General features: G+C 37.1%; 3 protein-coding genes across 3 annotated transcripts; all 3 read left to right on the top strand.

Annotated features, from left to right (window-relative positions):
- Positions 1 to 249: 249 nt before the first annotated feature.
- On the top strand, positions 250 to 3,459 carry LOC126707338 (pollen receptor-like kinase 3). Its single transcript, XM_050406944.1, has 2 exons — positions 250 to 2,206; positions 2,512 to 3,459. Exons 1-2 carry the CDS (start codon positions 688 to 690, stop codon positions 3,078 to 3,080), a joined length of 2,088 nt encoding a protein of 695 aa, XP_050262901.1. The 5' UTR covers positions 250 to 687; the 3' UTR covers positions 3,081 to 3,459.
- Positions 3,460 to 8,079: 4,620 nt separating this feature from the next.
- On the top strand, positions 8,080 to 11,061 carry LOC126707267 (uncharacterized). The gene is made up of 6 exons (XM_050406857.1): positions 8,080 to 8,504; positions 8,618 to 8,725; positions 9,595 to 9,756; positions 9,852 to 10,023; positions 10,430 to 10,503; positions 10,615 to 11,061. The coding sequence occupies exons 1-6, from the start codon at positions 8,160 to 8,162 to the stop codon at positions 10,693 to 10,695; spliced, it is 942 nt and encodes a 313-aa protein (XP_050262814.1). The 5' UTR covers positions 8,080 to 8,159; the 3' UTR covers positions 10,696 to 11,061.
- A 507-nt stretch (positions 11,062 to 11,568) lies between these two features.
- Positions 11,569 to 13,958, top strand: LOC126707264 (actin-like). The gene is made up of 4 exons (XM_050406855.1): positions 11,569 to 11,967; positions 12,045 to 12,438; positions 12,702 to 13,315; positions 13,533 to 13,958. Exons 1-4 carry the CDS (start codon positions 11,911 to 11,913, stop codon positions 13,596 to 13,598), a joined length of 1,131 nt encoding a protein of 376 aa, XP_050262812.1. The 5' UTR covers positions 11,569 to 11,910; the 3' UTR covers positions 13,599 to 13,958.
- The last annotated feature ends 899 nt before the right edge of the window (positions 13,959 to 14,857 follow it).

Here is a 14,857-nt window from a genome sequence, read left to right as displayed (position 1 = left end):
CATCATATACCCATCCATCATCAAGCAAATTTGATGAAAAATTGAATCATAAAGCAAGGAAATTTGGAGAAATTTCAAACCAAATCTACAGTACCTGAAATGGGGTTCGAGAAAAGAGTGGTTTATAATTTTAAAGGACTGGAGATAAACGCGGGATAGTTTTACTTGAGTTTAGTTAAAAATTTGCTGTAATGGTATTCTGCATGAGTGCTCTAAATTCTAATCTACCTTCCAAAACTGAAAGTTCGGAATTTGTGCGTTTCCATTGGTTCAGATGAAAGATAGACCTTTTATTCTTGGATAACATATCCCATTTGTTATAATTTTAGGAAAAGTTAATAATGTAACTCTAGGCTGTGTCCACAGTTATTTGTACCAGGTTTAGAAAATGCATGCCAGAGCCCTCAGCATTCTATATAGATGGACCGTCCAAATAAATCCCATACTGTTTGTAAAAATTGATGGAGTAATCCGAAAATGGAGTTTAATCTGCCACTTCATTAACGAATGAAACTGACTAGGTCAACCTAAAATTTGCACATCTCTCTCTCTTCCTCTCAACCCCACACTAAATCTACAGCCCTCAAAGCCTCTCTTTCCAGAAGTCCCTAGCTAGCTTAGCTATTCTTAGAGAGTTTTAACGTAAATCTGGCACTTCCTACCTATTCACCAATTTCCCTCTCATCAATGCAACTCACACCTCACACCCAACATGACACACTTCCCTCCCAAACCCAAACCCAAACCCAAACTTATCAACAGAACCAAAAAAGGAACACCAAACAAAAAAAGCTCAGAGAAGAACCACACATTAATCCTCTCTCCTCCGAACAGCGGCTGGTTTCTACTGGGACCTGCCTCATTTCCGGTTCAGCAATGGCCGCTGTTCGTGTTCTCCTTTTCTTCCTTCTCCTCCTCCTCCCTCCTCTCTCTTTTTCCTTATCCGAATATGAGGCTCTTATCAAACTCAAACAATCCTTCACCCGTGCAGACAGGTTAAGTTCATGGCTTCCTGACTCCTCTCCTTGCTCAGCCAAGTGGGTTGGAATTATTTGCTTTAACGGCACTGTCACAGGCCTTCATCTCACAGGTTTAGACATCTCCGGGACGATAGATATTGAAGCTTTAAATGCACTTCAGAGCCTTCGAACAATCAGTTTGGTTAACAACTCCTTCTCAGGTCCTATCCCTGACTTTCACAGGGTTGGTGCTCTGAAGTCTCTCTTATTAACAGGAAACCAGTTCTCTGGTGAAATACCGAAAGATTTCTTTACCCATATTACTTCTTTGAAGAAATTCTGGATTTCTTATAACCAATTCAATGGTACCATACCTGAATCTGTGACACAACTATCCCATCTCATAGAATTACACCTTGAGCACAACCATTTTTCAGGACCTATCCCTCCTATGAAAATACCTACCTTGAAACAACTCGATTTGTCCAATAACAAGTTGGAAGGTGAAATCCCTGAGAGCTTGTCCATTTTTAGTGTGGACTCGTTTAAAGGAAATGAAGGCCTTTGTGGGAAGCCGCTGGACAAGGTTTGCATAGGCAATAATAAAACTAATAATAATACTAATGCTAATACTAATGTTCCTAATGAAGTACCACCTGAAGAAAAGTCCCACAACTTCGTGGTGGTCGTGGTGCTTGGCATTGCAGCGCTTGTTTTTATCGCATTTGCATTTTTCACTTGCAAGCAGAGCAGTGAGGAGGAGGATCACTTTGGTATGCTTGGTGGAAGAGAAAAAGTGCCAGACTCTGTCAATGTGGTTGAAGTGCATGTGCCGAGTTCTACTTCTCACCGCAGCAACAGCAGGGCATCAGAGACGAGCCGGAAAGGCAGCTCGAGAAAGGGTTCAACCCATGGAAAGAATGGGATGTCTGATCTTGTAATGCTGAATGATGACAGGGGTGCATTTGGGTTGCAGGATTTGATGAAGGCCGCGGCGGAGGTGTTAGGGAATGGCGGGTTGGGGTCTGCCTATAAGGCTGTGATGGCCACTGGGTTGTCCGTGGTGGTGAAGAGGTTGAGGGAGATGAATAGATTACAGAGAGAAGGGTTTGATGCCGAGATGAGACGGTTTGGAAGACTAAGGCACCGGAATATCTTGACGCCTTTGGCTTACCATTTTCGAAGAGAGGAGAAGCTGTTGGTGTCTGAATACATTCCTAAAGGCAGCCTGTTGTATGTCTTACATGGTATGTGTTATGACTTTGATCTCCATTGCCATCTTAAGCCTCTTCTCTGCATGCAGGCTCTATTCCTGGAAATTATTTTTATTTAAAATAGATACATTTTATGATCCGGCTTTAGTATCCGTTTGGATATTATGGACGTGTTCACGGGACCTATAAACCTCTTTTTTTAACAAAACTTTCATTAAAAATTGATCTTACGGTTCTATTCACGCATTTAAAAATTATTTTGTTAGAGGATTTTTCAGTTTTCAACAAAATAAGCAGTACCCAAACAAACCCTTAAAACATATTATTGACTTGTGCAGGTGATCGTGGAATTTCTCATGCCGAGCTGAATTGGCCTATTCGTCTGAAGATTATCCAAGGAATGGCACGTGGAATGGGGTTCCTCCATACTGAATTTTCTTCTTATGAGTTGCCTCATGGAAACCTCAAGTCCAGCAATGTTCTTCTAGGTGATGATTATGAGCCACTCCTAAGTGACTATGGCTTTCATCCACTAATCAACACACCCAATGCCGTACAATCAATGTTTGCCTATAAATCCCCTGAATTCACACAATACCAAGAAGTCTCTCCCAAGTCAGATGTTTATTGCCTTGGAATTGTCATTCTTGAAATCCTTACTGGCAAATTCCCCTCTCAATATCTTAGCAATGGCAAGGGTGGGATTGATGTTGTGCAATGGGTTCTAACCTCAATGTATGAAAGGAGAGAGGATGAATTGATCGATCCGGAGCTATTGAGCTATACTAATTCGCGCAATCAGATTTTGCAACTCCTCCGAATTGGGGCTGCTTGCACTGAAAGTAATTCTGAGCAACGGCTCGACATGAGGGAAGCCATTAGGAGGATAGAAGAGGTACAGATTTAAGGCATGCCATGCTGTGACAATGTACTAGTTCAATACATTTTGGCTTAATTTGTTAGGAAAAAGGGGTAGAAGAGGCAATATTTTGCGAGCTAGCTCGTTCCTTCAAGACTAGAGAGAGCTTTGAAGACCAGTTCTGGTAATGGATCTATATGGTGATAGATTTGTCTTTGGCACTTCATTACTACCCAATGAAACGGTTGTGCATAGCATTTCACATTCTCACATTTTAAACTAGCCAATTAGGGGGAAAAAAAAGGATACCAAAAATTTGAAAATGCTAAGCTGGAGCTGTAGTCATGTTTTTTTTTAAACCTTTTGAATAGAGCACGATGTCAACTCCGACAGAGTAATCTTAACATTTTTTTTTTTTGGGTGCAATGTGGGTTGGCTTTGTGTATTCCTTTCAAAATGCAGGGTGCGTTGTGCTTGCCATTCCTTTAAATGAAAAGTCTTCAGAGACGCTCACTTACTTCTGATGGATTTTAGTGAAGCTAGTTAGTGGTAAGTTGGGGCATGACTAAAATTTGAAAGATGACAAAATGGTTATTGCTTCATTATTTGCAGGTTTTTGATCTCCTTTGTTGATAAATCTAGGTACTGCTTTTCTCCTGTTGGACTTTTGTAAAGTGTCTTAATGAAAATTGCTCATTAAAGTTTCAATCTTTTCAAGAAATTTTTTATTTATATTGGACTGCATATACATACACGTCTCTAAGGGTTATAGTTCCGAATCTTACTCTATAGCATCCTGAAAAGTTGTTGCATTTCTGTTGATAATATCCATGGGAATGCAAAGATGTTCATGACACATCAAGAGTTATCTTATATTTTTTCTTTTGAAGGAAAGAAAAGAGAAGTCTTAGTTCCAATTCTCCAATCCTATTTCTTTCTTTCAAAACAACGTCTATAAGTGACATTATCAAGCACAGACAATTTAATCCAAGAAACCTTGTTCATGAGATGAGCCTCTGAATGGGATTAGACAATGAGGGAAGCATTATTACTCAATGTGGCAAACGTTGTTTGAGACCAACACCAAGTACATCAAACACTGACTATGCCGAGAATTGAAGCTTCTTAGACATATTTCGCATGAGAATGTGATTATCTTCAAGGATTTTATGTTGCAGATTCATAGGAGTAGGACGTGTATTTGGTTTACGAACTTAATGAATAGGAAAGTTCATCCAATCAATCGAAAGTCCTTGTGGCCGCTTTCCAATAATGATCACTACAATTTGCAAATATTTTATATTTTGGGTAAAAATTTGTCTCTCAACTCTCAAGTAGTGGTATGCTTAATTTTTATTCTTTCAGCTAGTCTTTCCAATAGGTTGGTACTAATTTGGTAACCAAATTTGCGTGTCCATTTCTTAGTATGCAAATCGATACCATTTGCTCAAGTTCACTAGTGTATCTTGACATGTCTAAGAACAAGACAGGGTCCCTTCATATGGAAATAGGTCCCTTGACAAATCAAACAAACTTGCATAGGTGGTCTTCTTACAAAATTTGATTCCATCTGTGAGATACCAATGCAAGAAGTCAGCAGAAAATACAAGTCTAGTGTTTTTTTTGCCCCAATAAAGACTTCATTAGAATACCATAATCAGAAACAACATCAACTTGCGTATCAAAGTACTCGTGAAAACCCTTTAATCTAGTTTCCTTGAAGAAGTTTAACCCATTTGACTCTGATAATCTCAAAAGGTCAGGTTTGTTTCTATCCATAACCTAAATTGAAATACTGCACTGACTTCTAGAAATAGCTTAATGAAGCTCTAAGTTTAGTTTTGTGTGCTGAAAGATGACACGATTACTATGCAACCAAGAGTCCAAATGGCAATAGGAAATACAACTCTCCAGGGCATATCAAATTTATGGAACCTTTCAACATTTGAACAAATGTTCACTTTTAACCATGCTACTAAGCCAAGATCAACTGAGCGAATGGCTTTGTGTGGCATCCCCAGTTAATTTCAAAAAACACGAGCAAAATGGCAACCCTTAGTACTACATGTAATGTAAGAGCGTTTCGAAATGATTACCACACACGGCACAGAGAATTGAAAGTTTAGACCTCTCTTGGATCTAACTTGCACATTGTTGTGCAAGCCAAGGCAATAGAAAAACATTATTCTGAGGTATAGTTTCAAATTTTCACAGTCGAGCACCATGAAAATTGCCCTTAGTTACCTGATCCTGGCTATTTGCAAGCTTATTAGGTATTAGCACTCAATTATTTGTTGCATAAGCCTAGCAAGGGGAGTCTTCCCCATGAGCCCCCAATTAAATAGGTGTAGATTTGATGACTCACTTCAAGAACAAGAAGCAAGGCAAAGGAAATCAAGTCAAGATTCCACCCTCACCCTATCAAAGACCAAAAAAACTTGGAGCGGTAATAGTTACATGCCGTGTGTATTGGACACACAATGTCAAGTTTGTTGAAATTGTGTTTTAAAAATAGGATTTCAGTTAAAATTGTGACACCATTTCACAGTTATAACTGAAATTGTATTTTCAAAACATAATTTCAAAGTGGAAGTGTACTTAAGTATACAATAAGGAGTGTGTAACAAGATTTATCCATAATCTTGCCTCTCCTTTATTTAATGCTACATTTGGTTTGAGTGAAAATAGGGAGGATGGAAAATGGAGGAGAGAAAATATGAGAGATTTGAGTAATGCTAGAGATACAAGTTTTTTTTATAAACCGTTAATGTGGTAAGTGGTTATTAATAAATGAAAATGTAATATTAGTGGTGGGCTTAGATGAAAACTAGTAAAAAACTGGTCATAACAACCATTTGTAAAATAGTTTGTAGTTATAGCATTACTCAAGAGATTTTGAGTGAAAAAGGTGATTGGTTGGAGTGATTTTGGGAGAGAGAAAATGGTGGAGCCCAACTGTTTTTCTTATATTGTTCTATTCTTTGTATTCTTTCCAGCTATGCAAAGTACAATGTATATAGAGAATATTGTAGTCAGATACGTGCTAGCATTTTGTTAGCTTTGAAAGTATACATAGTCAAAAAGTAGTTAAGCCTTTTGTTCATAACTGGTCAAATTTGTAGATGTCCATTTGTTGACACCCAAAAATTGAAGGAATAGCTCAAGCAGAGAACTAAAACATGGGCCTTGCATGAACTTGAAGGACCCATGGCCCATAATGGTGCTCTTGTAAAAGAGGTAGGGTAACTAAATAAAATGGGGCCGAAACCTAAAGATAAAAGAAAGAAGAGCAAAAGGGCTTTGAATTGACATCTATGGTCGACACCTAGGCCACACAATATATTTGGAACCAAACATCACAATTAATCAATTATCATGGCCACTGCTTGGAACATTTTTCAAATAAAAGGCCCATAATTGTGGTGGGATGGACCATTAAGTCTGTGACTATTGCCATTAACTAGGTGATTAGGTAAAACAAAGAGAGCCTTACCGATCATAAGGGTCTTGATTGACTTGGGTGGTCTTACTAGGCATTTGTTGGAGGATTGCCCAACATTGGCTTGACTATAACTTAAATTAAAAAAAAAAAAAAAAAAAAGTGTAATAGTATAATGTAAACCATTGATTGTCTGAAAAATAATAAATGAGAATTTTTTTTTTTTTTTTTTTTTGCCCGTTAGGCTAATTTCCCAAACATATTAATTATGTGATCAATTTTGAAACATTTTTGTTATGTGACCATTTTTGAGATATTTTTTTACCCATGGTTGAGTCTTCTTAGTGCTTTTCTTCTTCTTCTTTCTCTGATGGAATCGCCGGCAAGCGCACACAGTGTGAGAGATTAGAGTTTTTATGTGACCATTTTTGAAACTCAAGTTTTATAAAGAAAATCATGAGATAATATGTATTTTTAAGTTTTTAGTGGAATTTGAGTTTTAGAAATTTGAATTTTTCACATAATAAAAATGTTTTAAAATCAACTACGTAACTAATATATTTAGAAAATTAACTAATGGTTAAAAAAAAAAGCATAATAAAGGAATTTAAAAATTGATGAAATAGGCGTTATCTCATCTATTGAAGAGTCTAAAATAGGCATCCAACTATTATGAGAGGACTAACTTTTTTGTTTGTTTCGGCAATATTATTTTTTAGAAAATGAGTCATTTTCTAAAAATTATTTTCTATAAAATTATATTATTTTCCTATGTTTGGTAGTAACTTTTTTTTTTTTTTTTGGTTGAGAAACCAAATTAGGAACAGCCTTGGACTTTATTCATAAAACTCAATGAACATCAAATAAGACTAAATGGGCAATATCCTTAGGGAGGTCTTGCAACCACGTACAACATTTAGCCTTTTTTGCTAGAGCATTAGCCACAATTTTGTTTGGTAGCAACCTTAAATGGGTTGAAAAATAATTTTCAAACTCCCCTTATTTAGCTTGCTATGAGATAGAGTAGTTTTCCCAAAAAAAAAAAAAAAATGGATAACAATCTCTAAAATTAAGCCATACTTTTTATGTTGACTAAAGATAATTTTTCATTCACTATTTTTTTTTTTTTTATGCTATCAAATATTGAAAAATACAGAAAACTATCTTTACATAAAGTTTTTCATCGAAACAACACAAGCGAGAAAATGTATTTTTTCCTCTCTCTATCTCTCAAAAGAACTAAAGAAGTCAATTGGAGGGTAGGGGAGGGGAGGTAAAAAATGGAAGTATGTCGACCAAAGATAGTTTTTTATTGACTATTTATTTTTATGCTATCAAATTCTAAAAAATACGAAAAATCATTTTTATACATCATTTTTATACAAGATTTTTCCTCTCTCTCTCTCTCTCTCTCTCTCTCTCTAAAATAGTTGACCGGAGGGGAGGGGAAGGGAGGGGAGGTAAAAAATGGGGGCAATTTGCCAAAACTTTCCTCTTGGCCGAACCCTATGACACTTGGCACCACCACACACTACAACGTGGAACCTCAAAATCTCCAGTCAAACAAATTTTTTTTTTATATTATATATTTGTCAAACCAAACGAATATAATATTAACAAACAATCCTAAACCCTTCTCTTCTTCTCTTCCCCTTTTGTTCTCCGTAGACTTGTAGCAGTGACCGGAAATGTACCGAACGGCGACGAAGCGTCTGCTCCTCCTCCGTGCACCTTCCGGTAGCAATATCAATATCAAAGCCCGTCTCCGTTTCCCTTTTCTTCTTCCTCATCATCATCAAAATATTGATAATAGCACTTGTCGTTTCTCCTCCACTTCTGAAATTCCTCAATCATCGCCTAATCAGACCTTTAATCCAAACCCAAATCAACACTCTACGAGTAATCATTCTTCTGATCCCACGTCAACCTCAACGGCCGAGGAAGCTCGACCCGAAGAGACTCAGAGGAAACGGCGGTACGTCGAGTACCAAGACGAGCAAGCTCGAGTGCTTCAAGCCTCGCTTCCCCACGTGGTCTGTACTACACTCTTTTTTATTTATGCGCACAATGTGTTTGATAAATTGTCAAAGAGAACACAATGAACTTTTGCCAAGACTGAAGAATAATGCCCATTTTGTAATTGCAGGTGCGGTTGGGGTGGACTGAAGCGGCTATGATTGCTGGTGCCAGGGCAGTTGGTGTTTCTCCTTCTATCATTGGTTCTTTCCCAAGGAAAGAAGCCGCACTCGTGGAGGTACTTTTCTTCACCGGTTTAGCATCAATTTAACTTTGGTTTTTCTAACTCAATTATATTCAGGATGCTAGCAATTGGGTCATGTTCACTATTGTTTTTAAGTCCCTGAATGTTGTGATAGTGTATAAAGTTTTGATTTTTTTCCCCAAATTATCAACTGACCCAAAAGCTTAAGTTGATAGAAAATAGCGAATATAATCACTTACTTAATATTCTAACACATTTTGATAATGGGGCTTTGTTCCCTCCAAATGTTTTTGGTAAGTTTTTAGCTCAGATGACATTTCAGCAAGGCTGTGGCTTTAAGACCCATTGGGTGCATATGAAACTTTTTAATTAAAAAGAATGTTGGCAATAATGTAACACTATGATTTGTGATTGAGTTTGATTTAGGTTGATTTGTATCCATGGCTTTCCATTGTTTTCTATTTTATTCATGGTGTCATATTGCAATACATGTGGATGTGAGATAGCCATCATTGTTGACACGATTTGTCTTGAACAGCTAGTGTGTTTCTGGCAGTAGTTAAAAAGGGAGGAATTTCAATTCAGGTGGCTTTTTGATGGGTTTCAGTGATTTAAAACTTTTGTGCACTACTTTTGCAGATTGTCGTCTAACCATCTACTGTGTTGTATACTTCTATTAACGCTTTAGTATTGACTTGCTAATGATAATCTCTTTCGAGGTTGGAATCAGATATTACTAATTGGTCTGTGGTTGCATTTTGTTAAAACTGTTTTTGGGGTCTAGTGCCAATACTCTTTTTGCAGTGTAACACATGCTTAGTGATGCACTTCTGTTTAGCCAACAAAACTTACTTTCCTTTCTATGTGTGTATTGAGCTGGTGGTATTTTTTTCACTTTTCAGTTTTTCATGGATGATTGCTTGCAAAGGCTCATTGATAGAATTGACTCTGGAGAGGACTTAAAAAGCATGATGCCTAGTGATCACATATCCAAGCTTATTAGGTTTCGCCTGGAAATGCAGGCTCCATACATCTCAAAATGGCCTCAAGCTCTTAGCATCCAGGTATTATCCTCAGCAGCCAATTGACTTGTTAAAGCTATGACTTGCATTCATAAATCTGAACCACGGAAAATATCTGTTATCAATTTTTTCTGCAGGCACAACCATTGAATGTTCCAACAAGTTTTAAGCAGAGGGCAATGCTTGTAGATGAGATCTGGCATGCTGTCGGTGATGAGGCCTCTGATATTGATTGGTATGTAAAGCGTACTGTCCTTGGGGGAATATACTCAACAACTGAGATATACATGCTGACTGATAGTTCCCCAGGTTTATGTTCTTTACTTTGGTCTTCAAACTTGACTCTTTTTTTAAATAAATAAATAATAATACAAAAAAGATGATCACTACAATGCTTGTCTGCCTTGATCAAATTGTGGGTAACTAAAACAATGATGATGCAAAAAGCTCCCAATACCAAAGTGAGCAAAGGTCACCACCCCCTCCCACCCCCCCTCTTCCCACCACCTCGCTTCTCCCTAAAATGAATATCTGGATATATATATATATTTGTGGGGGGGGGGGGGGGGGGGGGGTGGTGAACTTTTCACGTGGTATGAACCCTTTTTGAATTCTTGCATTGTGCAGTGTTGGTGAAAACTTTCTTTTTTAAGTGCCATGGTGAATGCATACCATAAATAACATTTTTACTCAGTTGCTTGACATTTTCTTACAGATTTTCGTGATACATGGTCTTTCTTAAATGGTCGTGTGAAAGATGCTTTTGATCTGAAGAAGTCCATCCAAGAGGTATTTTCTCTTGCTTCCTTTCTTGTTTTGAATTCTTATATTTTCTCAATTATGACCACTTGGGAATGTTGGCATTGTACAAAACTCTTCATTGTGGTGAGTTTTTTGCAGGCTCAGTATTTGGCAGAAGCTGTTGGTGCTGGAATGGGGAGCTCTTTGCAAGGATTTGTTAAGAAAGCTTTTCGAGGATGAATGCTAGATGGCTTAGAAGAAATCTATGAAAAGCATCAGGCACTAAGTCACTTGGGGAAGGTCTCAAGATTGAAGTGTACTTTTTTCACCTTATTGCCACTGATGAAGGATTGTAAGTTGGAAGATATGCTGTGTTGGTGGTACTTTGGATGGTCCTACTAATTATCTTCAATGGTTTATTTGTCTAAATTCTTTGTTGATTGGCAGAAAGCCTTTCGAGGCTGGAATTTGAAGAACATTTAAATCTATTACCGTTAAATTTTGATTTCCTGTGGTGGATTTCTCCACGGTTCTGTAAATAACGGTAGTATGTTATCCTATCTGGCATTAGAGAAGGTAGAAATAAAAGTGAGAGTTCATGGATAACGATTTCAATATTGCTCACAGTAGCACAATTACCATTTATATGTGGTAGATATATATTTATATATATTTTTTTAAAATTATGACACGCTTGCATTTACATGATATATGTCTATCAGTCTATATATTGTATTTCAAAAAGCATATGTTACAATGATGAATGATGTAAGATGTACTGTAAGGTAAATTTTGGTTGATTCGGGTTTGATCATGTGTACGACGTGTGGCATTGACCTTGCATTTAAAAAAAAAAAAAAAAAAAAAAGCCTTCAATTCCAATACGAATATGCATTAAAAAAAAAACCTTCAGTTTTAGCATTTGCTTTTGCTTATCAAGTGAATTATTTTGGCATGTGATTATGTTGATTAATAATATGATTTCAACAAAGTAGCAAACCGTTTTTAGTAGTTTATGCTTGCATTGATTTCAAAGAGTTATACTCTCTGAAAAAAAAAAAAAAAAAAAAAAAAGCAAACAAACAAAACAAAAATCCCTAAGAAAAAGTGTATACATCTTTAATTCAGCTAAAAAGTATAGACAATTTAAAAAGTTTTTCGAATACTAGACCATATCTTTTAGAAGCCTGCAAATGAAGAAAGGGCAGCCTACTCGATGCCTTATCAGAATGGAAAAGTATTTGTATAAATAAGGCATTTTCAATATGCTTTGACATGCACAAAAGCAACCGAAAGAGAGTAATGCTAAAATTCATGTCAAAGCGAAAGTTAAACATTATTCTCCTCCTTTTTCGGCTTCCCTATCTTTATTTACATAGCCTGTATATGCCAGCCTCCCACAACTATTCCCTTTCAATCCACTTCTTGGAAAGCTTCTAATTAAGCACAAGAGGCATGGATTTTGATGAAAATCGTCCAATTGTTTGTGACAATGGAACAGGCTCTGTCAAGGTTAGTCAATCCAGCAATTTTCCCCCCTGCAAATCTTCATTAATTATGTACTAACAGTTTGACTTCCCTTAATGCAGGCTGGGTTTGCTGGTGATGATGCTCCATGTGTACTTTCTCCTAGCATAATAGGTCGGCCAAGAAACAGGCATGCAATGATTGGCATTGGACAGAAGGCTATCTACTTTGGAGATGAAGCACAAGCAAGGCGTGGGATCCTCAGTTTAAGCTATCCCATTGAGCATGGAATAGTGAGAGATTGGGAAGCTATGGAGAGACTTTGGGAGCATACATTTGACAAGGAGCTCAGAGTCAACATAGAAGAACACCCCGTCCTCTTAACGGAAGCCCCTTTGAATCCCAAAACCAACAGAGAGAAAATGGTAGAAATCATGTTTGAGGCCTTTGCAATCCCAGCCACTTTCATAGCCATTCAAGCTGTGCTGTCCTTGTATGCCAGTGGACGAACCACAGGTACGTAAAACTTATACCTCAAGGAAGGTTATTGTGATTTTCATACCATAACCCATCTTTGACAATTGACAACTGATATTAAACTCATGTTTATAGTAATCTTTCAAGAAAGGGAGAAGTGATTAGTTCGGCCATTAGGAATGACTTTAGGTTTCTATATCATTCAAGATTCGCTTGCTATATTATTACAACTGCACACATGCACCTGGTAGCACCTTGTCGGAGTTTATGTTCCAATTACACATTTTAAGGACCTTTTACAGGAATGGTAATGGATTCTGGAGAAGGAGTGACACATGCAGTCCCAATATATGAGGGTTATGCACTTCCACATGCCATCCAGCGGCTTGATTTAGCTGGCAAAGACCTCACAGACTACCTCACCAAGATCCTAGCAGAAGAAGGCTACATATTCACAACATCAGCAGAAAGAGAGATTGTCAGGGATATAAAGGAGAAACTTTCTTATGTTGCAATGGATTTTGAGAAAGAACTTGGCGTGTCAAAGGAGAGCTCTGAGCTGGAGAAGCTATATGAATTGCCTGATGGGCAAGTTATAACAATCGGAGCAGGGCGGTTCAAGTGCCCAGAAGTCCTGTTTGATCCAAGAATAGTGGGAATGGAGTCCGGTGGTGTCCATGAGATTGTGCTGAGGTCAATCAGAAGGTGTGATATGGACATCAGGAGAGAGATGTTTGGTAATTTGGTGCTTAGTGGGGGCACCACTATGATACCAGGCCTTGCTGATAGGTTGGCTAAGGAGCTGAGCTCACTGGCACCTCCTGGGGTAAGAGTGAGAGTGGTTTCACCCCCAGAAAGAAAGTACAGTGTTTGGATTGGTGGCTCCATTCTGGCTTCATTAAGCACTTTTCAGCAGGTGCCTTTCATTGTTATTCACATTTTAATTTTTCCTATAATTTTATCAATCTAAGTATTGCATATAGACTCTGTTTTCTCAAGATATAGTTAGCTAGCATCATGCTTCCTCTGTAATCAACAATAAGCACATTAGGACATCTTGATATATTTTTATATTTATTAGGAGAAGTCTACATTGTTTATTACTGATAGTTGGTATTGAGCTTGTGTTGCAGATGTGGATAACTAAGGAAGACTACATGGAGTCAGGTTCTTCTATTGTCCACATGAAATGTTTCTGAATAATGAAATACCCTGTTAAATATATTAGCAACGCGATGTGTTATACCATGTTGTATATGTTAGAGTGGATGCGGAAGGGAAAACATAGGATAGGAATACTGAGAACACGAGAGTTATGTGGTTCAGCCTTGTTGTCCTAGGTCCACGGAGGGATCTCTTAAGGGCTACATCTTTATTATGTAAGAGTGTAGTATAATACTTGTGTTACAATGAATTATAGGATGAGTATATATAAACGACTAAACCCTAGACTACTAGTACAAATAAGAGTGAGTTTGGGCCTATTACATTGGGTTAATATGTCTAATATATCTCTAACATTTTCTATCTCTCTATCTCTCAATAATGTATGGTCCTATTTCAAAAAATAAAATAAAAATTTATTGTCAAATTTTCACCATCAAGTCAATAAAGATGCTGAGCAGTGACATATATATAGATATACATTGACATTGATCCCCTTTTGCTTGCACACTCAAAGGACTTAAGCCCCTCATTAGGAGTATCAAGACTAAGTGTGGGTTTGGATCCGCGTTTCCAAACTCACGTTTGTGTTTTTTTTTTTTTTTTAAAAGACCAGTGCTTGGTGCACTATTCATGAGAACAGTGCACCAAGGCATATGAATAGTAAAAAAAAAAAGAGTGAACAGTACTTTTTCACACATTTAAAAATTATTTTACTACAGTGTTTTTAGTTTTCAGTTTCAGCAAAAATAAGTTGTATCCAAACGGACCTTAAAGCTGTCTATAAGACATATTTGCCGTATGGATCATCATGAGAGTTAGACTTTTAATGCAATACTTGGAAGAGAGGGTAAAGACGGGGAAAAAAGAAAAAAGAAGAAGAGGGAAGTTGTGAAACTATAAATAATAGTGTTTCTTTGGCTGTAAATTGTCAAATTAAAAAACGCACCAAAATGCCCTCTATTGACATTATTGTAAGAGGATATCTCAGATAGCAGGTTTACCAAACATTCCCAAAAATGCTTTTACAATAATTAAGGAAGACTCAAACCCAATTGCTCAAGACATATGGATTCTCATGTTGGGGCTGGTTGCACCATCAAATCAAGAATAATGAAACTCAATAACCTAGGGCTTAATCTATCATATAATTTTATTCACAAATTTTTAATTACCACATTTAACACCTTAAAATTTGGATTACAAATGATTAAGATTCCAATCTAAATTAATAGATTTTGTATTTTTGTGAACACACTTTCAGTCGTTAAAAGGATCTAATATGATTATGATA

The sequence above is a fragment of the Quercus robur genome, chromosome 11 (genome assembly GCF_932294415.1).
Source record: "Quercus robur chromosome 11, dhQueRobu3.1, whole genome shotgun sequence".
In the NCBI taxonomy this organism is placed as follows: Eukaryota; Viridiplantae; Streptophyta; class Magnoliopsida; order Fagales; family Fagaceae; genus Quercus; species Quercus robur.
The sequence above is the reverse complement of the archived record's forward strand: the minus strand, read 5'-3'. Positions and strand labels throughout refer to the sequence as shown.